The sequence below is a fragment of the Myiozetetes cayanensis genome, unplaced genomic scaffold, assembly GCF_022539395.1.
Source record: "Myiozetetes cayanensis isolate MyiCay16 unplaced genomic scaffold, myiCay2020 scf27, whole genome shotgun sequence".
NCBI classification, from domain to species: Eukaryota; Metazoa; Chordata; class Aves; order Passeriformes; family Tyrannidae; genus Myiozetetes; species Myiozetetes cayanensis.
The window spans coordinates 416942-440582 of record NW_026087488.1 but is presented as its reverse complement, the minus strand read 5'-3'; the positions used below and the strand labels follow the sequence as shown (position 1 = coordinate 440582).

Genomic DNA, 23641 nt, shown 5'->3' with positions numbered 1-23641 from the left:
CGTTTCAGGGTTTCTTTACCCCGGTGGCTGTTCCCGAGGTCCTTTGGGACGCTCGGTGCGGATTTGCCCTAAGCGTCTGAAAGGCGAGAAAACGAACGTTTCCCTGAAGCCCCGGATGGGGTCCAGCTGGTCGGTGGGAGACTCCGGGGTCCGCAGAGGGGTACCGGGGGCGTTGTGTGCCCCTCCTGCCCCCGCAGCCCTCCTGGCCGTCCCTCGGGGCTGCCCTGGTGGGGGTCATTGCATAAGGCTTTACATAACCGGGCAGGGCGGTGCGGCCCCCCCGCACCTGCCCGGGGCCGAGGCCCCCCCTCCTGTCCCGGGTCCCCCCGGGCGCCAGAGGGGGCGGGAGCGCAGGAGCAGACGCAGCCGGCTCAACCCCGGGGCCGGTGCTGAGGAGCCGCCGGCGGCTCCGAGCGGGGTCTGCAGGGCCCCCCTGCCCCCCCCGCTCGGCGGGACCCCCGGGATGGCCTCGGGCAAAGCGGCAGGAGAGCGGCGCTGGGAGCTGGTGCGCTGGTGAGTGCGGCGGGGGGGCCGGCAGACTCGGGAAGGGGGACCCGAGCGGGAGACAGGGAGGGGCTCAGTTTGTGAGGGGGTTTGGGCTTTATCGTAGGGGATGCTCCCAGCCCGGGAGAGGAGAGGAACCCTCGCGGGGAGCCCCGAGTGGGGCTGGGGGGACACGGTTCCTCGCCCCGGATCTCGGACGCTGCCGGGCGCTGCAAGGGGCGCCGCGTGGTCCCGGCTGTAGGGGGGTTGTCCTGGGTGCGGGGATTCCCGGCGGGGCGCCTGCTCCAGCTGGGGGGGGGCGGACACGTTGGGGTGCAGGGAGAGGGCGGATCCGTGCTTGGAGGGGGATTGCTGGCATTTGGCGTCCTGCAGAGGCAGAAAAGAGTTGGATCCCAAAGACTTCCTGCAGCTGGGAAAGGTCCCTGCCCGCGCAGAAGGAAGCGTGGAAGCGGCAGCGTGCCGGGGATGCCGGGGTCCCCCCACTCGGGGGGAATCCCCGGGACACGCGTGGGGTGCTGAGGCTGCTCCGAGCTCTGGCGTGCAGAGATGGGGCTGGGAACAGGGCGCTGGCCGTGCCCGGAGCAACCGGGACGGGCTGACATTGGGAACAAGCTTTCTCTGTGTTCTTTTATGTTGAATTGTGCAGTTTGTGACGTCCGAAGCTTGTGACTTTTGAGCAGGGCGCTGCGGCGATGCCAAGCTGTGGCTGGGTGACTCCGCAGGGATACTGAGGGAAGCTCCGGGATGGGGCCCAGGCTGCTCCCGGCAGCTCCCGGGTGGGATCAGAGCCCGAGCCGGTCAGGAGCTGGGTACCGGAGCCCCAGCTGTGGGTGGGAGCCCAGCAATCCCGGGAGAGTAGGCAGAATGGGAGTCACTGAAGCTTTTTTTTTTTTTCTTCTCCCGTCTTCCCCCTCTGTGCAGAAAAAGACACTTTTTTCTTTGCACACTTAGGCCAAAACTGTTATAGTGGCTGCTTGGGCTGGCTGTTCTGCATCTCCACTGCCTCATCCCCCACTTCCCAGAGGACACCCTGGCTTCCCTGCCTCTGCTCTGTGCAGGGTTATCATATACCAGGGCTGCAGGGAGCACTGGGACTGCACCATGCTTGGTTGCTTTTACCAAGAAAATTGGCAGGTCACTCTGTGCTGGGGATGCTCAAGAAGCCTTTCCTTTAGCTGTAACAGGAGATCCAGGTTCCTCAACCCCTGCTCCACAGGACCCCCCAGTGCTGGGCTGGGCAGGGTGGGTTCTTAGCCAGGAGGAAGAGCCCAGCAGCAGCAAGAGGCTCATCAGGGCTGCGTGGAGCTCATGGCACTGTGGTGCATCCCCTTTGCCCCATCAAAGCAACGTGACTGGATCCTTGTAGTTGATGTTGGGAATGAACCTCCTGGAGCATCCACAGGCAGAGGAGAGGACATGAGCTGGCCCTGTCTGAGGTTCATGGGCGCTGCAGCTGTGTGTGCGTGTGTCTCTAACCAGTACCACAGAGCCTTTCAATTATTAATTGCTTGCTGATGAAATTTCATGTTCAGAGCAGGGTGTGTGAAGTGCAGCTGGCTGCTGGGATGGAGGCAGGCAGCAGGATTTTATTCTAAAAGATGGGAACTGTGGTTACCAGGCTTTTGGTCACTTGACAGAGAATCTGTACTTCTTTAATTGAATTCATAACCATTGATTCATCACTTGAATATTACTTAATAAGCCTCAACATCTGGCCTGACATTTGAAATGATGCTAGAAAGGCATTATCTTGGCCTTGAAGCTGGTGCTGGCCTAGGGACAGGGCTGGGTGGGTGGGTATCGAGGGCATGCTGTGACCCAGGATGACAGTGCTGTACCTCTGTCCCCCGGGCCTTTACAGAGGAATATCCTGTGCTGCTTTGGAAATGTTTGCTCTTTGCTTTTTTGCATGTGGCAGTTACGTGGGTTTGGCCCAGGGGTCCCCCAGTTGGTTTAGGGCTGTACAGGGGCTACAGCTGGCGGGGTCCCACAGATGCCCATCTGGAGGGTGCAGGGACCCCCTCTCTGGGGGTCACCTTCAAGGAATGCCCTGTCCCAGCCATGGCCATGTGCCTGTGGGAGGGTTGGTTGATGGGCAGTGGGGGACAGGGATGGTGCAGGGATGCAGGCAGACAGTCTGTAATGTCATTTTCTGCTTCCCCTGAAGAATGTGGTGGTGTTGGACTTGCAGGTCCAAGTGGCACTGCTGAGCCAGCCACTCCCTGTGTCCTGCCGCTCCCTCCCCGCAATCCAGCACTAATGAATATTTCAGTCTCTCTGGATGTTATTTTTAGGTACGTGCGAGAGGGCCGCTTTCGCATCGAGGAGAGGACGCTGACAGCTTTCCAGTGGCTCTACTCACCCCACCAGCACCGCATCGTCAGCCGGGCGGACCTGGGCTCTCCCAGCAGGTAAGGGGGGCCAGCGGGTGCAGGGCTGGGGGGAGCACGGGCACATCACCTGCCAGCGCCGCTTGCTCTGTCACAAGCCCTCATGGTTTTGACATGGGCCACCTAAGCCCAGCCTGTCTGGGAGCCCTGGGACACCTGAACATCTTGGGCTTTGCTTTAAAATAAACTTCCAGGTGCAGTAGTTGTACCAGGAGCTGCAAACACCGTGTACGTGCCATTAGGTTTTTAAAGCAGTGGAAGGGACTGTCCACCTAAACGTTGCTTTTAAGTTCCCTGTGCTTTTGGTCAAGCACAAACTTGTTGAGGATCTGTTTTATGCATGCAGCACACTTCATATTTACTTAAAAACCAAATGGGAGCCAGGGCCCAGCCATCAGTGATCACTGGAAAATATATGTTCTGATATTTCGATTTTGTTCAGTGCTTAAATTCTTCCCTTGGGAGCTGCATCCCAGGCATATGCTGTGGCTCTCCCTGCTGATACATATGCATCGCTGTCTGTTCCCATCCTGTGTTTGATGATAAAACACCATTAACATAAAAGCCTCATGGGCCTCCAGACACAGAGAGCGCAGCGTCTGTTCTCTGGCCTGCAAAGAGCTCTGGAACATGCTGAGTCCCCGGGTGGGTGCCACACTAAAAGCTTTTCTCTTTCCATTTCAACAGTAGTTTTGCTCCAAGAGCCCTTAAAGCCCTGAAGTATTTATCTGCCCAGAATCATATGGACAAGACCAACAGTGGGAGAGTGGCTGTGGAGGGAGGGGACCCCAAAAGGCTTAGCTTTCCCAGGGTAGGAAGGGGTGTGGGTGCTCTTCCTGCAGGGCAAGGGGTCTCTGGGGTTCCAGAGCCCCTGGAGCAGGGTGGGGAGGGAGGGAAGTGACAGCCACACCAAGAAGAGACTTCTAGGAGTGTAAGGGCCTGCTGTCCTCAGCAGGAGCCATGGCATACATGCCTGCTGCTGCCAGCTGCTTCCCGTGATGGTAATTCCTCTGCCTGCTGCTGGAGAGGCTTTCTAGAAACTGAAATGACTGTGCTGGTTACTGATTTTAACTAATTTTTGCAAATTGCTGTCAGAGACTGTGTTAACCTCACCTCTAATGCATGTGTATCATTTGGCATCTGAAATGTGTGTAACATCATTTATAATTAATGTTAAGTGCTGTTGGGGTTAATTTCACTAGATTAATTTGATTTCCCGATGGGGTTAATTTCAGTGGATTTGTTTGATTTCCCAGAGAGATGGGAAGTTGCATGGAGCAGTCTGGAGAGTCTGTGAGACACCAGTGGCCAGTTATGAGCAGCACCTACACCTGTCTTATGGGGATAAAATGTTTACTCAGACTGGGGCCGTCGCCCAGGGCAGCCCTAAAGCAAACTCTGGCTCGGCAGGTCCCGGGTTTGCCAGGCTCTGGCTGTGCCAGCAGGCAGGGTAGCAGCCGCGGGGCACTGCCTGCGGCCGGGGAATGGAGCTGCTGGCCCTGCTGGGGCACAGAGCTGTTGTGGGCCGAGCCGGGCCGCTTGCTCCAGCTTCTGCTCCTTGAGATGGGAGCGAGGAGGGGCCCACGTCGAGGACGTGTTGCTGCCTTTGAGCCCCTGCAGACAGGACAGGGCAGGTCGGCAGGAGTCAGCTCTGCCCCCGCAGCCTCGGTGCCCGCGCGCGCTGCGGGATCCCGCACCGCCCCGCACGGCCCCGCACGGCCCCGCACCGCCCCGCACGGCTCCGCCCCGCACCGCCCCTCACCGCCCGCACCGCCCCGCACCGCCCCGCACGGCTCCGCTCCGCACCGCCCCTCACCGCCCGCACCGCCCCGCGCGGGGCCGGCTCCGGGAGCGCGGCGGGATCGGCAGGCGGCGGGCGGCAGGGACAGTGCGGGGCTGCGGGCTCCATCCTCAGCGGTACGTACGTGTTCCTGGCGGGAGCCCCGGGGGTCTCGGCTGAGCGCGGGCGGACCCGCAGCGGAGGTGCCCAGGGCTCTCGGCTTCTCTGTCTGCGTTCGGAGCCGCGATGGCTGTGCGGGAGCTTGGGGGCCGGGGTCGGCATCGGGACCCAGAACCCGGGGGCTTTTCGGGAGCTTGGGGCCAGGGATTGGGAGCGGGACCCGTGTGTGGGGTGATGGCGAGGTGGCTGCCGGCGCTGCTCTTACATATTGACCGTTCAAGGAGGAGTCATCCACCAGTCCGTGCGGGGCTCTGCGCGCTGTCCCCGGGAATACTGGTGGTGGAGCCCGGTGGGGTGCGGGGGGCTCGATCCTGCCTCCCGCGGGCACCTCCTTGGCTGAGGAGCCCCAGGTGTTCACACCGAAAAGGGCCGTCTGAGCCTCCCTGGGCACCCCACGCCAGTCTACTGGGATGACCCTCCCCCTCGCTGTCCCTGAGCGAGGCTGCAGCTCATCCCTGCTAGGGAAGCAGCGCAATGTCTGCTCATCAGGCCGAGCATTTCCCTTCAACCTGCTCATCCCCACGGACAGGGCACCGGTGTTCCCCGTGTGGAGCTCCACAGAGTCTGTGAGGGCTGTGTGAGATGTCGCCTGCGTCCCTGGTGAATGCAGAGCGTGAGATGGATCCTGCCAGGTGCTAGTGTTTTCTGCACGCTCCAGGCTCTGCTGTTTTATTTAAGACTGCTTGTTGTTTTAGTAGCAGAAGGGACATAATATCTGTCCACACGGCACGACTTATTGAGGGTTGGAATCATGCCAAAGAGTCTAAATTCAGAACCAACATGCATCGTGATTGCAGGCAGCAGGCTCGCAGATACTGCATTCTCCCTCTGCTGCTGGTTCCTCCCACAGGGGATGATAACCACAGCAGCAGAATTGCCTTTTTCTTTGCTTGCTTGTTTTATCATCCTTCCTTCCCTTCATCCCTAAACAGATCTGTATGGTAGCAGAGTTCTGGGGGCTGCTCGAAGGGTCCCCATACTGCTGCTGCCTGTTGTGTACCTGGTCAGATGCTCTGAGTGTTGTTAGCAGCTGCTGTGGAAACAGGAACAGGACTTCAGCAGCAACAGGAGGAGAGACATTTTTTCCAGGAGCTAAAAACGGCTCATTCTCTCCAGACCTCTTTGCAGTTTCATGGGGGTAGATGAATCCCTGCTTCAAGTTAACATCTGTCTCCAAGTTGGATGCCAAAACAGAAAGACTGTTTCTTAACTTGGATTTGAATCTAGCTTGGCTCTTGCAAAAACGACCCAAAATGGTGGAATATATATAGGTGATGTTAGCAAGAAGTACTGGGATTTGGAAAAGCTCAAGTCCAAGCCCTGTGTGCCTTGTTTGCAACATTTAGAGGGAACCATGTGTTTGGCCTTGAACCTGAGCCCCAGCTGCTGAGGTCTGACCCTGCACCAGCGCAGCTTGGTCTCGGGCAGCTGCAGCGTCCCTGCCTGTTGCCAAGGCTGGGTTGCAGGGCAGGGTGGCTGGGAGGAGCAGCCCCTGTCAGATGTGAGGGTACACACCAGGTCACTGAGCCCTGTGCCCTGCTGCTGAATGGTTTGGCTTGAAGGGACCTTAAAGATCATAGAGTTCTAACCCCCCTGCCGTGGACAGGGACACCTTCCACTAGACTTTACCATCTCTGGTAATGTCTTCACAAACATGCTGAGCCTCAGTTAAGTTTTTGGGTTTTTTGGTTCCTTTACTTCGGTTATTAGGAAACTGTTCCAGAGACTGTTTGTGTTGAAGATTAGAAACCTCCTAATTTCCAGCCAAAGCTTGTTCAGGACTCTCTCATTCCCATGCTTTCCTCCCGCCCCCATGTTTTTCCAGCCCTGGTTTTTAGTTTAAGCTGTTCTTTTTCTGTCTCTCCACAATTTCTTCATTGGCTGCAGTCACCCTCCCTCACTCCACCCTGCCCCCATATTTGTTGTGCGAATTGGGCCAAATGCTCTCTAGTTCCCAGTGCTGCTGCCAGTGCCAGGCTGCCACAGGGAATGGGATTTTGAGGTGGTTGCCCCAAAGCATCCTTCCTCCACTAGCCCCCGTGGTGCCCGGGCAGGCAGGCGATGAGCTCCCCCCAAGCAGTGGGGACCGTGGACTGACTCTGGTGTGGGATGCGCAGTGGATGTGCAGGTAGCCATGGTGACAGTGCCCAGGGACCTGGCGCTGGCGTGGCAGCTGCTTGCCTGCCTGCAGCAGGGATGCCCCCCAGCACAGTGAGGAGCATGGTGGGAGCAGCGATGCCTGCCCTGTCTCTGGATCATCCTGAGCAAGGCACCCATGTGGGCACCGTATGGAGGCACAGAGCAACCTTCCTGCTGGATTCTGGGGAGGCACAGTGCATGTGGATGCAGGCCTCTGCTGCTCTCCTGAAGCATCCTCTCTTGGGCTCCACTTGCTTAGGGAGTGGATGGTTGGAAGAGGTGGGGAAAAGAGAAAATTTGTGTGCTTGAACAGGCTTTTCCTAGAGAGAGCCTTTCCAGAGAATTTCATGCCCTCACTAGCAAGGGAGGACTCTAAAATGGGTGGACTTGAGAAAACAAGCAACTCTGTATGTTAAATTCACAATGTGCAGAGAAAAATTCGATGAGCCTGTATGATGAGTTTCTACACGCAGGGCTGTGATGAGACACGATCTGTGTCCCTCTGCAGCAAAGAGCTGGATCATGTGATGCTGAGAGAAACCAGCAGGGTTTTGGGGGACACAGACCAGTGCTGGGGGGTGGCTCAGCTGGCACCTGTTGCTTTCCTGGGTTCCCCTCCTCCGTGCTGTGGTCCCCAGTGTGTGGGGACCTCCTCTGTACTGGGTGCTCCCTAGGCTGCTGGGAATGCTGGTGGTGCCACACCTGCATGGGTGTACCCCTCTGTACCACTGTCTGAGAAGTGGCATTTTTCAGGCTGAGTGGTGGCTTCCTCCAGGATTGATTTTTCAGCTGTTTTCATGGAACTGAGCAAGAGGGATCAGATCGCTTTGGACGTAGGGATGAGTCCATGAGGCATCAGTGGCTCCTCAAGAATGTAGAAGAGGAGCTGGAGCGTGGTTTGCAGTGTGGGCTGTGCACAACCTTGGTCTCAGGAAGGTCTGTCTAGAAGCTGTCTTCGGCTTTCCTGTCCTTTAGCTGGAGCTCTCCTCTTGGGTGACACACAGTGTCCCCTCCCAAGCGTGGTGGCTGAGGGAGCCCTGTGACGGCCAGTGAGTTCTGCTGACCTGATGCTGTTGATCAGCAAAAAGCCACCTCTGAGAGCAAGCTGGGGTTTGTGGGAAGCTGCATTTAAGACATTGAGTTACTCTTTTCACTTTAGTAGCACCATAAAGGGGAGAAAATAGCATTAAAAATATTCCATGGACTGAGTCAGAGTTAATTTGGACACTGTTTCCCTTTGCTCTGATGATGTGCACAGCGTGTTCTTCCTGCCAGGACAAAATCTAATATTTCTGGGTGCCCACAACCTTCCTTAGAATCATAATAGCAAGCTGAATGCCCTCAGAGTGCTGCAGGTGATATTAAAGCGCTAATGATGAAATCAGTCTCTTACTCCAGTAACAAAAAGGATTATGCTGCCCTTCCTGGGCACCATCCTGCTCTGAGGTGTTACCAGTGGTGCGGCAGCCCAGACCCAGTGCTCCCAGGGGGCTGAGGCTGTTCACTGGGTTGGGTTGGAGTGGTGGGATCCTGGTTCTGGCAGAGGTCCCTGAGAGATGTTAATTTAGACTGATGCAGATGGTATTGAGGAGCTGTCCTCCCCCAGGGCTTTTGTTCCCTAATTTTGGCTGCTCGGTTATGATTTGGCTATGCCTGCTCTGAAAGGGGGAGGGATTGTTTTCCCTTTTGTTTTTGAACCCAACTGTGTGAAATACCTCAGGGGGAAGAGGGGAGGTGAGAAAATGTTATTGCAGAGACTATTTCTGGATGCACTCCCATGCAGGCTGGGCAGGTGGTGCTGGGCAGGTGGTGCTGTGGTACCCAGGAGCAAGGGATGATGTGGTACCTGTGAGCAAGGGAGACTGGTGGCTTTGGAGGAGCTGGGGTTGGCTCTAGTGTATTTTTAACCTTTGCCTGGCACAAATGTAGTTTGTCACCTGTATCTGTGGTGGCTGACATGGCCCTGGGGGGCTGCCAGACATGTGGGGATGGGGAGCAGGCTTCCACCCTTCCCTGGGCACTGGTGTGGGGTGAGGTGGGTTTCTGTGGGGGCTGCCCCACACCCTCTTGGGCAGCGGGAAAGGGAGATGTGTTCTTAAGGCCATACCAGTGTCCTGCACTCCTGTGCTCCAAAATCCTGGGAGAGGTGTGTGATTACTCTATAATTTAGTGCAGATGAGGCATGAGGAAGAGCTGTTGGAGTGATTCTGACCTACTGACTGTGGTGACCTCCTAGCAAAGGGGAGTTGGGCCCTGCCTTGCTGTGTGTGTCCCTGTCGCCTTCCCTGCTTCCATGTCACCTCCAGCAGCCCCGAGTTCACACGGGGCTGAAATGGCAGAACAAGATGTAGTACCTGGTGCTGATGGTGCTGCAATGGGAAAGGTCTAAAAGCAGAGCTGGCTGTTTCTCTGTGACTCTCCAAGTTGTTCTCAATATAGTGCCAGCTAAGGTCAGTGCTTCCCACTCCCTGTCCCAAACCTCTGTGTGCAGGGCTGCACTGAAGAGGATATGTTGGGTGTTATTCCCATGTGTGGCAGAGCCTGGCTGTGCAGGAAGCTCCCTTCTTTGATTTTCAAGCCATGTTAACTGTGAGCAGCTCAGTAGAGCTGGGCAGAAATCAGCTGGGTTGAGTGTAAGGAATATGAGACCTGGGGGAAGATGAAGTGAGAGAATAGCGTCACACTGCAGTTGATGCAGAGCTTTGACAAGGATCATGCAGGCCAGGAGCAAACGTGCTGCAAGCAAATGTCTGCTCCAGATGCTTCGTAGTACCTGAATTATGGCAAAGCCATGCAAAGCCTGCAACCTGGGTTTTTTTGTTTGTTTATTTGGTTTTGGAATTTTGTTTGTTTTGTTTTGGTTTTGTTTGGTTTTTTTTGTTTTGTATTTTTTTTGTTTTGTTTTTTTGTTTTTTTAAGAACGTCCTTAGGAGCTCTAAAATGCAAAGAATTTCCATCCTTTCATCCCTTTAAGGCTGTGGGCAGAAAAGTAGGAGTTGAAATAGCTGGATTTCAATCCAAGTTTTTTCCCTGGAGTTGAGTGATTTCTCCAACTCCCTATACTGTCGTTCCCCCCCTGCCCTGCCCCTTTCTTTTACACATCAGACAGAATCCAAATGTCTCTCAATTTAAAGCTTTTGGGTGCTTGGATGACAGCATTGGGCTAGAGCTGCCTTAGCCCCTGGAGCCAGCACTGCCTGGAGTGCTGGGACAAGGAGATGCTCTGTGTCTGCACCAGGCGTTTGTTTGGATCACCAGGGTAGGAGGTGAGTGTTCTGTAGCCGACCTGGTCGGACCTTGGCAGTCAGAGGCTTTCTCTGGTCTTTGAACTGCTGCAGCTTTGGGACATGAGCTCTGGGCTCCTGGATCCCGAGAGCAGAGTGGATGATGCGCTGGTGAGCAGCTCACCCCTCCTGGCTGCGGTGCCAGGCTACGCTCTGGTGTCACGCTGCTGCCTCAGGAAAGCTCTCCCTGCCCCTTGACTGCTGAGGGGTGCTCAGGATTCCCACCCTTTCTTTCTGGCTGGTGGAGGGTGATCCCCCAGTGTAGCCCAGCCCTGAGTGGATGCAGGCAGGCACTCTTGGCTGGTTTGGGGAAGTGGAAGTTGTGAGGACACCTGGGCACTATGCCCACCTCTGGAACTTGGCTCACCTCCCCACAGCTCTGCTGGGCCCTGCAATGCCCAAAGCCTGGGGCCGGGAACAGTTTCTGTTTTCTTGGGATTTGAGATGGATGGGAGCTCATACCCAGCTAGAGGTCAGCATTTCCATTTCCATGAGATTTCTGAAGCATGGCTGTTAAATGATGAGGGGTTTGTGTGGTGATCAGGCTGTAGATGCCACTTCAGCTTTACAGAGCTGCTGGGGAACCAGAGGAGGGAAAATGTGTGGGAGCTGGTGGGAGATGGCTCGCTGGGCTCTAGGGTAGTGGGATCTGTTCACCATGAGGGATGAGGTGATGGGATTTTTGCTTACTGAGGTTTGAAGCCTCTAGTAGGATGTCCCCAGATGGGCATTGGAGGGACAGGTGGAGGTTCCCCTGCCAGGGAGCCAGCCTTGTTCTGTGACTGCAGCCCTACCATTTCAGGGACAGAGAGGAAGAGGCAGACAATGGTGCTGCCACCAGGACCCTCTGGATTCGGCCTTGGTGGCTGGGGCAGCCCAGGGCATGTTTGTGGGCGACACATGTCTGTGGCTGAGCCCCGTGGCCCGCACAGCGGCTCCTGCCATTAGGAGAAATACGATATTTGCAGTGTGAGGTTGCGAAAAGCCTGTGGCCACGAAAAGAAAAGGAAATGACTTTTTTTGTGGTGTCTGTGTGTGCATGTGTGCATGCGCTGCTGTGCTGGGGGCAGCTGACCAGGAGGGGCTGGAGTGCCCCCGCCCCAGCACAGCTCCCTCACGGCTGGCACACAAGTGCCACTGCCCCATCCCCGCTGCCCCCACAGCGCCCAGGCACGCTGAGCCGTCACCATGTTCCAGAGGAAGCGTAGCGTCTCCTTCGGCGGCTACGGCTGGTGAGTGCCTTCCCTTTCCCTCCCTCCCTCACTTCTGGGAGCCGTGTGAGGACCTTTTCTTCCTTCTGCGGCTTCAAAGGAGGAAGCACCACACGCTGCAGTTCGTGGTGGCTCTGCCCTCATAGCAGAGCCTTTCCCACAACCCTGTGCCAACACGAGTGTGGGGGTGTTGGGAAGGACCTGCTTCCCTCTGTGCCCATGGGAAGCCCAGCACAGCTTCAACCCAGCAAAGCCTTGTGGGCCCTGCGAGCACCAGGCAGTGAGGAGACCTCCCTGGGAGCTCACGGTGGGCTCCTGTGGGCACATCACCTGCAGGAGCTTCTGTGCCCCTGCACCTTTCTCTTGCTGCTTTGTCTGTCCTCAGCAGAGCACCACGGGTCTCACCTGCACCCTGAGTTCAGTGGACCTGTTTGCTCCTGTCCCTTCCTTCCAAGAGGTGTTGATCTGTAGGGAAATATCTCAAGAAAATGCACTGTTCTCCCTCTGCCCTCCCTCCAGGTCCCCTCTCTGAGGTGTTTTATGCCCATTCCAGGTCTGTGCTGTGTGACTGTGATCAGACCCAGTCAGTGACACTGTAATGGTGTTGGGTGTTTGGGGCAGAGGGTTTCTCTGCCCCCTCTCTGTTCTGCAACAGCTGTAGGGACCAGGACTGGGCAATGGCAGCTCCAAGGCTTTGAGGGAAAATGTGGTCCTGTAGGCTTGGAGCTGCTTGAGACCAGCTGGGGGAAATGCTGAGTAACTGTGAGGGCTCTGGGGGGGCAGCTGGCACGGCGAGGCTTTCAGCAGAGTCCCCTGGGATGGAGCACACGCCTCTCTGAAGCCAAGTGAGCTGCCTTGGCTGGATTGTGGGTTTTTTACATACAAAGGGGAAAGGAGCACTTGGATAAACTTCTGTACAAATAAGTTTTGTGAAATGTGGGCTCATTTTGCAGCTCTTGGACAGCTCTGCCCCACAGTCTCTGTCAGGGCAGTGGCTCTGTGGCCCTGACTGCACTGGGGGCATCCTGGGAGCTTCCCGCTGCTGTGGAGCAGAGCCGTGAGCCCCCCTTGGCAGAGATGGTCAGGGGCCAACTGGGCTTTGCTCTGTTGTTTTTCTGCTGTGCTTTGGCAGTTGCTGGAAAAAGACAACTGCAAGCTGGAGAGTCACTCAGGAAAACGTGGTCTGCTGGCTGGCGGGAGGGAGGGCTCTGTTGGCTGGGGAGGGGCTGCACTGGCTGTTGGTTGCTGTGCTGGATGCTGGCTGGGCTGTGCCTCCATCACAGGGCTGGGGGGAACAGGACATGGGCATTCCTTTAAACACCAGCGTTGGTGTCTGCATGGTGAGAGATACAGACTGGGAGTGCCGGGGGAGGAGCCTCATTCTCCATGTGTTGTGGGGGATCTCCCAAGGGGGTCGGTGCACATCTTCCTGGGTCCCTGGGGAAGATGCTCCTGTGTGCAGCCAGGAGAACCTTTCCCTGGGCGTTTACGGGAAAAGAAGGGACCTGCTACAGCCCTGGACCTGCACCTGCATCTTCTCACGGTCCCAGCCGACCCACCCTTCCTGTGGGACCGTGTGTGAGGTGGCCGGGCACGCCCAACCGCTGCTCGCTGTGGCTGCACTTGCTATTTCCAACCTCTGCTGGGCTGGAAATTTTTTTTTGTTTCTCTCTACCGGCTTCATCTGCTGCTGGCGAGGTCCTGGAGCAGCGTGCTTGTCTTGGGGGGCAGATGTGGTGCCCCACATTGACTGTAGGGATGCACATGGTGAGCAAAGCCATTGCGAGTGCTGCCCTGGGACTGGTGCTGCCCTGGGACTGGTGCTGCCCTGGGACTGGTGCTGCCCAGGGCCGTGGAGCCCCAGGGCTGTACCAGAGCACGGGCATGGGGTGATTCACTTTGCCTCCTTGGGAGCGGGGCAGGGCAGACAAACGGCTCTCATAGTCATAGTGCAACTGCGGTTTCCCAAGCAGAGGAGTTTCTTTCCTGTGTATTTCTTTTTTGTTTTGTTTTGATTTTTTTTTCTTTCTTCTCTCTCTAAGAGGCCAAATAACAACTGTTTTTAATTCCCGTGGTTCCAGATGGAGCCACTCTAGTGCAGTCTCCACTCAGGCCCCGGTCCCATGGGCACTGCCCCTGCCACCCACTCTCCCCGAGCTCTTTTGCACCTACCACCAAGCCAGGGAACAGCTCTGCCACCTAGCATTCTCTGATGTTCAACCTGATTTAATGATCAACAAGATCTGGGCAGGCTTGTTAGGTATTAAGTGACAATAGCAGGTGCCCTGGGTCTATTTTTAGGAGCAGCAGTGCCCTGGCTCTTCAGGGCAGAGCATGGGAGCTGATGTTTGAGGAAGTGCCTGGAATGGAGCTCCTGTGGCTGTGGGGTTTTGTGAGTGCAATGATGGTGCTAGAGAGGGACCCTGGGAGGGGTGACGGTGCCGCTGCCCTGGTCCCTGTCAGGCTCAGCCTGTGGCACGGCATGCTGGGGACCTGGCCCTGCTGTGTCACCCTTGGGTGCAGCCACCTCCTGAGAGCAGAGCCCAGCCAGGGGCGGGGAAGGTAAAGCTGCGAGCGGAGGTGGAAGCTGTGTTTCTGTGGCTGTGCTGTGTCCTCTGTGATCACAGCATGAAACAAGAGGGCGTTGAGGGTGCTCTTTTTTCGGTTTGGTCTTTTTTGAGATGTGGAAGTGATTCCATGTGGCAGATAATAGAGCATTTGCAATGACTGCCAAAAGACATTGTTTTGCATTTTGAGACCACTATGATTTGCATTAATTAATATTAATATGACTTTAACCATAAAGATTCTGTGGAGATGGGCACTCATTAACGGTGCCAAGGAAATGAGTGAATGAACTGGGGCTCCTGGTTCCATGTGAGCCAGTGGGACTGGGATCAATCTGGCCACTCTGTATCCTGTCTTCCCCAGGGAGGGTCATGTTTGTGGGGTTTGGTGGGATCCTCCCAGCACCTCAGGGCTGTCATGGGTCTATCATGTGTAAATACATGTTTCAGGGGAGCTGTGCTTTGGAGATAGCCAGGACATGGGTGATGTCCTCCTTTGCTGCCCAGCTCACCCACCTCTGGCATTCCAGCTGGGGAGGCAGCAGTTCTGCACTGGTCACCACCAGGAAAGAACTGGGAGGGGTTGTCTTACTTGCTACCAGGTTTCACTTTGGGTTAAATTTTGGTTGAATTTGTTTTCTAATGAAGTCCTTCTGTGGTGATTGTCATGTCAGCCAGAGCACTGGCACATCTGAAGTAGATGCTGAGGTTGTGTTTGGCAGGAGACCCCAGTACCCAAGCCCCCCTGCTACATCTGCAGCCCCTGTGCCCACAGTAATGCCCTCCTCTGCTCTCTCCCCAGGATTGACAAGACAATGCTGGCCAGCCTGAAGATCAAGTGAGTACCTGACTCTTCTTTCACGTAGTGATTTCCTGTGCAGTGCTGGGAGCTGGCTCTGTGTGGGGAGGATGCTTTCCTGGGAGATGGGTTCCAGCTGGTTCAGTGGAGTCCAGCCATGTTCACCCATTCCAGGGCATACATTTGTGCATGTCCCATAGCCTGTTCTGAAAGTCTAAGGTGAATCAGACACTGGGAGATTATAACAAACACAGTGACATGACCACTGTAACATCAGTGGGCTGAGTGTGCCACTGGCCAACCCACAGGGCACCAACTCTGCCTTGGGGTAGTAGGGGTGGGAATTGGCAGGATGGGCCAGCACTGAGCTTCTGGGTGTAAATCCAGTGAAGTCTGGAGGTTCCATATTTTGTTTTTCAATCTTGCAGTCTGGAGAGGGGCTGGGTGTCAGTGGGAGAGTGAGTGCTTGTGACCTAGCTCCTCTCCCGTGCTGCTGGGGGACTCTGGGCACACTTTGGAGGGGTGGAGGTGTTGCTTGGGCCCAGGAGAGTCTCTGGACTGGCAGTGTTGCTTGGTGGGTCCATCTTGGATTTGCCACAGACTTGCTGGGCACTGGTGGTGTGGACTGTGGTGCTCTGGCAAGGCGGTTGCTGGGCCAGGTCCTGTGCTGTGATGGAGCAGGACATGTGGGGTCACCACCCCTGCTGGGATATGTCATCAGCTGATGGGGAAAAGCAGGTGAGGAAGGTCTGGGAATGGTGATGCTCTCTGCTCCCCCAGCACTCATGGCTGTCTGGGACCTGCTTCCTGTTCCCACCAGCTCTGTCCTCCAGTCTGGGGGCACCAGTTCCTTCCCTTCCACTGTAGGGCATCCTTCCCTCTGCTGGATTCTGGGTCAGCTTCCCCGGGTTGGGGGTTCCCCACTGTGAGCACATTGACTCCAGTACTATCAGCTTCACCCCGTGTTGATAGAGGCATATTCTGCCCAAATCTCCCCTGGGCTCTGGGCAGTGTGTAGGGGGACAGCTCATGCGGTTTCCCTTTATTATCATTACTTGTGCAAATTATTCATTAATGGAAAAGTATCTGGAAAGCCTGGGGGAGCTGCTTCCTGAACGAGCTGGCAAATGCCTGTTGTAAATGGCACAGCAGAATCGTTGGTTGTGCTCATTGCTCAGGTTGTGCTGAACTAATGAGAAGTTTAAATCAATGTTTACCACTTTGGGGAGTGGAGGGAATTCTCTGCAGACTTTCCTTTTCCTGTGAAGCTGAGAAGGACTGAGCTGCTTCGTGTACTCTGCTGTACACTGTGCCCTGATTTTTTTCCAGGGCTGGTGCAGCAGTTCTGCTGCAGAAACCCTGTGTACCCTTCTCTTCTAACTGTGCCAGGCAACCATTGCCGCACTTGGAATGCCATGGAAGTGCTGTGGGCATGCTTGCCACGCTCCCAACAGCCTGGGAAGGGGGAGGGTCTGGGTCCACATTTTTCTCTCCCTCTGCCTCCTCCTACCCTGGCCAGTGAAAAGAGTTTCCTTGGAGCTTTTGATGAACATCCACTGCTCTTTGCAGCTAATACTTCCCATAGACCTGTAATGCTTCTAATCTGTGGGCAGTTTGCTTCATTAAGTGGTTCTGCAATTGTGGCCCAGCCACATTTGTAAAAGCTTTTAAAATTATAAAAATATAATAAACCCAAAGTTTTGGTTTTCTAGCACCCTCTTGTTATTGCTGCAGCCGCTGCCTGAGTGTCGTGGCTTAACCCACAGCACAGAGGCACCAAGCATGGGCAGTTTTCTTTCCCTGTATAAGTTACTAGCAAAAATCTGAGAACCTCAGGGAGCCTCATGCTGCTGCAAATAATCAACACTGACTTGCAGAAATATGGCAGGGGGGACACCAGTGAGCAGTGGTGGATGTGGCCTCTCAGATCTGGTGTTTGGGGGGACGGAGCGTGGCAGCAGGAGGGCTGAGTGAGGCTCTAGGATGCAGGGCAATCCCTGCCTGTCCTCTGTCAGGATAAACTCGTCCACACAGGGTCAGGGTAAACTCACCCGTGCAGGTGGCACTGGAGCATCAAAGCAGTTTTCCCTCTGACTGTCTCTCCTTTTTCTTCTTCAGTTTGGGTTTCATTAGTTCCTATGGTAACCATGTCTGAGGGACTGGAGAGCATGAGTAGGCACTGCAGAATGGGAGTGTTGGAGGACAGGATGGGTGGGGAGCCCTGGCATCATGGGCAGGGCCTTGGCTGACCCCTCTGGTCACGGGTGCTGACAGAGGTGCCAGTGCTGCACTTGGGCAGGGAAGGTGCTGCCGAAGGCTCAAGCAGCCATGGGTGTCTGCTGCCGAACAGCCACGCTCACTAGTTGGACTCTGAAATGCCCAGGAAGCTCTGGTGAGTTTGGGTCTGGTTTTCCCCCAGGAGCTGTGCCGTGCCCGTGCCTGCTGGGCAGAGGAACCTGAGACCATGGGCCCCCAGCCAGGAGCTGGCATGCCCTGTCCCACCACTCGGGTTTGAAGATGCCCTGGCCACGGGCCAGCCCTGGCTTTGGAAACCAGTGTCCTGGGGCAGAAGGGAGCTGAGCCTCTGGCTGCTGTGGGGAGCCATGGGCTGCTCTGGGGAGCTGGGACATGCTCCCCCCTCACAGAGAGCTGGCAGCATCTGCGGGTTCGCAGGGTGCTCCTTGGGGAACAGCTCCATTGCAGACTTTGTCAAACATGGGGGGGTTCAGGTCAGCTTGTGCTGCTGGGAAGGGAAGAGCTGAGCCAGATGGCAGCTAAAGCCACTTCCCAAGCAGGAAGGTCACCCTGGAGGGAAACATCAGCCCTGCAAAGGATCTTTGCATGTCAAATACCAGTCCTGGCCAGGTGAGCCAGCCAGGTGGGTTTGTTTGCCTCTCACAGCTGCCCTGTGCTAACCTCAGGCAGCCCAGCAGGTGCAGGGGTTCCCAAGGGAGCAGTCAGGGGCCCCTGGGCCCCCAGGCTTTGGGAAATTCTTGTATTGGGGATGCTGGAGGTGAAAAGGTGCAATGGGGACAAACCCGTGGGGACCTTCCTCTGATGAGGACGAATGTGTGGGGACCTTCCTCCTCATCTCAGGAACAAGCTGGCAGAGTGGTGTCCTGGAGGGGGTTTACCAGCCCTCTGCTGGCTGAGAGCTCTTCCGCCTCTGCACACTGGTTATTTGCTTGTTGGTATTGGTGGGATATACTGAGAAACCCTGGAATATTTAACAAACAAAAAAATCAGTAAAAAAATTCCCTCCTTCAGGCAAAGAGTCACCTCTTCCTTTAGCCTTATAAAGCAAAAATAGCACTGAAATAATCATGTCTCCGTGGAATGGAGGAGCCCTGTACAGCAATTACTGGGAGTCAACATGTATGCAGTCAGAACTCATATGAAAGAGCATGTGATGCTCCTCTGCTGATGGGATCAAGAAGATAAAGGTGGGAAGAGATGAAAGATTTACTTGACCTTCATAAAATGAGCTGTGTCCAGGCTTAGGGCTCTTTAATATTTGATGGGCCGGAGCTGAGTTAATGGGAAGATGTGGGAATAATTTAGCTTCTTGGCAGTGGCTGCTCTGACTATTGCACTAATCTTGGAGGTTTGCATTTGGGTCCTATGAGGACAAGGTCTGGCGAGCAGATTGCATCTAAGTAAATTCCTTTGACTTGTTAGCACTTTATAAATGGATAATTGCATGAAAATGTATGTTTTGCAGTTATACTTAGCTGGAGTAGTGCATGCAAAGGAAACACGGTTAAAACCAGTGCAGCACACAGGGAGGCAGGTGGGCTTTCCCATCTCCCTCACTTTGGAACTGCTTCTCTCCAAGGCTGCTGAGCCTGGAGCCAGCCCAGTGGAAACCCCAGCAGTGACCTCTGCCTGCCAGCATGCCTAGGGATGGTTATCCCAGTTCTGGAGCCTGGTGGGACCCTTGGCAGTGACCCTCTCCCTGAGCCTGAGTGGGGGGTTATCCCAGCTCTGATGCAGAAATGCCAGGGAAGGACTGAGCATGTGGGGCTGGGGTGGGAGGGGTGCCCAGGGACTTGGAGCAAACTTTAAACCCTGTTAAAGCAGTGCTGGGCAGGAGGGACAGAGCAAAACCAGGCTGTCTCTCTCAATGGGTCTGTGCTGGGTGGGTGTTATTCAGGCACCCAGAGGAGTGCAGGGCTGTGGCAGCTTGGACAGTCATGGCTGGGCATGGCATCCTGGGCAAAATGAGTCCTTGTGTTGGCAGCAGGTTTTGTGCTGGGTCCCTGCTAGGATGAAACCCCTCACAGTGCCAAGGAACTGCAGGCATGTGGCCAAGGATGGTGACACATTCCTGCTGCTGCTGCAGGCACTGTCTGCCACCATCCCCACTGCTGCCTGAGTTGCCTGTTGGGACAGTGGCAGGGCACAGTCCATCCTACCCTGGCCAGCCCAAGGACTGGTGGGGGATTTATGAAATCCAGCCAGTCCCAACGTCTCCCTGCTATCTCTGGTGAGCAGGCAGGAGCACTTCCCTCTTTCGTGGAAGGGCGGTTATCGTCCTGGCTGCCTGCAGACACCCAGCCCTGCGCCGATGCAGCATCCTCCCAGCACATCTCACAGTCTGCTGGGGACAGAGGAAACTTTCCCAGGAGGAGGAAGGTGCTGTCAGTTCTGAGGACTTGGAGTGTTTCAGCCATTTAATCTGGTAAGCCTTAGCTATATAAAATTTCAGGGTGGGGAAATGTGTGCTGGCACAGCTTCACTGATGCTCCCCCTTGGTATTTGACTCCATGCTTTCCTATTAGTGTCTCACTGTATATATTTGGGTTTATGGGAGGGTTTGTTCCTGCAGAAGGCCCAGTTATGGAGTGGAAGTGGTGGGCTGGGACCTGGCAATGCAAGTGCTGCTTCCTGGTGACGTTGGAGGTGGCGCAGTGGCACGTTCTCGTGTGTGCCGCCCCGTCCATATGTTAAAATGTTGTTGTTGCTGTTAGACAGCCTTCCCATATTTAAAGCTAGATTATCCACAATTACATCTGCCCAGAAGATTGAGCAGCCCCACGTGGGTCTATTTTTAGCTCTGTCTCAGAACTAATAAAATGTGATGGTTTATACATCTTTCCTCCTGCCATATTTACAGCCTGTCAGGCTGGGAGCTGTTTGCAGATAGTTGGAGGGTGGCTGCTTCAGAGAACAACCACCCTCTGAGAGTAAATATGGTTATGATGGGTGGAGGGAGACGTGATGGCTGCGGTGATTGTGGTCCCATCTGCCTGCAGGTTCACTCCCCTGTGTCCGGGTGCAGGAGATCGGGCCTGTCTGCAGGAGTCACAGATCTCACCCAGGCAGGGCTTGGAGAAGCTCTTGTCTTACTTGGCATGCCCACTGGCTGCCCCCAGCCATGGCCACGTGCCTGCTGGCCACTGGGGAGCGATTTGGGCAGTGTGAGCAGCCTGGAGCAGGGCAGGCAGTGCCGGCGTGGCCGTGCAGGCACTCTGCCAAAGCTTGTGGTTTGTTCCTGATGATAATTTTGTTAATTGCTGTACTGCTGCTGCCGGCTGTCGCTTCTCCTGTTAGTCAGCGGGGTCCTGTCCTCCTGCTGCCTCCAGTGCTAGTGAGCCCTACGGTCTGGCAGAGATGGGCAGCTGCTGGCACCCAGCAGCACTCTTATGCTGTGGGAAGGTTTGGTGCTAGCAGGGTCCATGGACCTGGGCTAGAAATGCCCCTCTCCATCTCTACTGTTTTATATCTGGTGTGACTTGTGATGCTGGTTTTGCATGTGGTGAGCAAACACTGGCGTTGGACCTATACAATATCCAAGGAACTCACATCTTCCAAAGCCTGTTGTAAAAACATAGCTCGTCTCAGGTTCCCACCCAGGAGTGACGTAGAGGCTTGACAGGTACTTGAATAGGTCAGAGCTACATTTTGAGTCTCTATGGAGACTAAAAGGTCAGTCCTTTCAGGCACTGTCCTGTCTCATTCTTCTCAAATGTTATTGATGTCACACCAGAGACCACAACAGCTCCTTCTTCCTACGAGCAGTATGGTGTTAATCCTCTCCAGTTTGGAATGCAGAGCGCACTTCCCAAAATCCCGACATGCTGATCTGGGTCTCTTGTTCCTGATCATTGATGAAGTTGCACAGCATGAGGTGATTGGATGAGGAAGATTGTGGGTTTGCAGCTAAAAACGTCTTCATTTTCCATCTTTTTTTGATCTGGAGCAAGAGGCAAGAAAAAAGCTGTAGAGCAACAAAAACCTCTTTCTGGATGTGATTGACTTCAGCATGTTCCCTGTGGTATGGATGTGTCAGAGATAATATCCATGTTTTAGCTCCGCAAATTATATGTCTTTTGATGCTCTCACATCAAACAATGTGTCTGAGGGAGGTGGGTAATTGAGACGGTGTCGTCTCCTGGGGGAGTTGCTGGGACTCCGGCACTGCTGCTCCAGCTGCCACCCCCTGCGGCACCAGGGCGTGTTCCTGCGCGTGCTGATGAGCCCCTGGTGCTCACCACCACTGCTCATTCCCCCTCGGGGTGACTGGAGGTAAAAGGCATCTATCCACAGTGGACCAAGGGGTGCCACTGTGGCAGTGGAGGCTCAGGAGAGGAGCGACGGTGGAGCCGCTGGGGAGGGGGATTAGAGAGGCCCAGGCGCATGCTCCGCTCAGCTGGGCTCCTCTTTGTGTAATGGGATTAGTGCTTCTCCAGAGCAGGAGCAGCCCTCCGGGTTGTGTGGCCAGCATTGCCACCAGGACCTGCCTTTGCAGCCACCAGCTCTCCTGCTTGCTCTGCTCGTGCAAGGACTCACTGCAGTCCATCTGCCTTGGACTCCTGCACGGCACTGTCATGCCCAGCAAAGCCACGGCTCCTGGGGCCAGGTTAGCAAAACCCGAGCCTGGGTTTTAGCTGTGCAGCATGGGACTAGTGCCACCATGCTGCATCCCATGCTGTCTCTGAGTGCTTTGGGATGTTTATTCTGAGACCAGTTCTTGCTGGGATGGGGCTGAGGTGATGGCTTTCTTTAACCACAGGATTCGGAGACACAGGTCAGCATCGCCTGCAGCTGCTGGCCCTGCACCTCTCCCTGCATCCCCCTGCCTGTGGCTGATCAGAGCCGGTGCAGGGCAGAGGGCAGCTTCCCCTGGAACGCTGGTCTCAGCAAGCAGTGCCTGGAAGCCTGAGCCTCCTGCCTGAGCCCACTGTGCTCTTCCCTGCCTCTGCCTGAGGTCAGCCCCCTCCTCCCACATCCCTCTCAGCATCCTTGGGAAGGGTATTGCTTGGTTGAGGTTAAAGTTTGTGCCTAAGCCTGAGCTTCCCGACAGGATTCCAGTGGTGATTGATTGGAATAATGTTTTCAGGAATGACCTTTGCTCTGCATGGGGAGCGGAGGAAGGACCAGGGGCTGAACAGGGTGCTGGTGGTGCTGGAAGAGTTGGGCATGTCACTGGCTGTGCATCCCAAATCTGGCTTTATTAGTAATTTTAATGATGAAGGGTGACATTTAGTTCACTGATTTACTAGTAAAATTCAGAGGATCTGCTCATGCTGTAGAGACTAATTTCCTCTTCTGATTTGATCTAATTTAATTGGATGCTGAAATCTTGGAGCTCATCTCTTCGGGAAGTCTGCATTCACAGGGAGAAATACCCCAAATTATCAGGAATACAATTTCCATGTAATCGTGCTGCTGTCATTGCCATGATTACCCTGTTCTTGTTATGCCATCGGAAATTACACAGTTACCCCAAGGAGCTGCTGATGCTGCCCCCGGTTGCCATCATGCAGCTACACTGCTGGGCAGGGAGGGCTCAGAGGTGTCTTACTCAGCTGTTGGAATTATGGGATAGTGTTTGGCCTGTAGCCAAGTGGCACATGGTGGATGGGAGAGGTGTGTACGAGACTCCTTGTACCCACAGTTTGCTTTGTTCCTTGATAAATGAGTCTTGGAAAACCACCTGCTATTCATGTGTTGATTGCATGGTCAGTGTTCCAGGCTTCTGTCGCTGATGCTCCCGGGTCACTGAAACTTGGTGGCTTTCCTGCCTATGGCTCAGACCTTACCCTCTTTGGAGCTGGTACCAAAATGTTGTTGGTCTGGTTAAGTGTGTCCATCACATGTGGTGCTTGGCATCGCTTGCACACTCATTGGGATGCTCCAGATTCTGTGTGGCCTTGAACAGGGACAGTGTGGGGTCTGCAGGGAGGAGCTGCTTCCTGCACCTTCCTTAGCTGTGTTCCTGGGCATCTGCTCTGCCTGCCCAGGGAAGGGTGACAGGACCTGGCTGACCTCAGCTCCCTCCTGCAGCGAAAGTTCTTTCATTTTTGTTCTTCCATTGTGGCTTTGACTGCTCTCTCTGCTTATTGCCTGTGAGGGCTGGAAGTCGTGCTGGGGAGATGGGCCATTGTGGGCTCCGCTCAGCCCCAGGTCAGGTAGAAGGCTGATGCTTGTCCACGCTTGTGATAGGGATGGGCTCTGGACAGGGGCGAGCCTGTGGCCTGGGCTCCTGCTTGAGTTCAACAGGCCAATTTCTCCTTGCACTTCAACCTGTCCTTCCATCTGGGAGCCACAGTGCTGGGGCACAGTGAGCTGCCAGCTCTGGGGCACTGCGGCGTGGGGGGAGCCTTGCCGACTGTGTGGGGTGGGGTTGGGAACCTGGGGCTGCACACATCAGTCTGATCGCTGGGAATTGTCACGGTGCCAGGGTGGCTGCTGCCATGTTGCACCTGTCTGACACTATTTCTAGGGAGATAAACTTGTGTTCTGTCTCTCATTGCCTGCATGGAGGAGCCAGCTTTGTGTTTG

At 55.2% G+C, this 23641-nt stretch overlaps 1 protein-coding gene across 4 annotated transcripts in view; it reads left to right on the top strand.

Moving 5' to 3' along the window:
• Window positions 1-397: 397 nt before the first annotated feature.
• The window catches only part of RAP1GAP2 (RAP1 GTPase activating protein 2), a 57050-nt gene continuing 33806 nt past the window's right edge, over window positions 398-23641 (top strand). Inside the window, exons 1-3 of one of the 4 annotated variants that reach the window (XM_050321743.1) lie at window positions 398-513; window positions 2799-2915; window positions 14858-14893. In XM_050321743.1, the coding sequence (XP_050177700.1) occupies window positions 464-513; window positions 2799-2915; window positions 14858-14893 (203 nt within the window). In that variant the 5' untranslated portion in view covers window positions 398-463. Of the gene's footprint in view, window positions 514-2798; window positions 2916-4675; window positions 4812-14857; window positions 14894-23641 lie in introns of those variants that run through there. The other 3 variants (XM_050321740.1, XM_050321741.1, XM_050321746.1) reach the window with 3 other exon arrangements.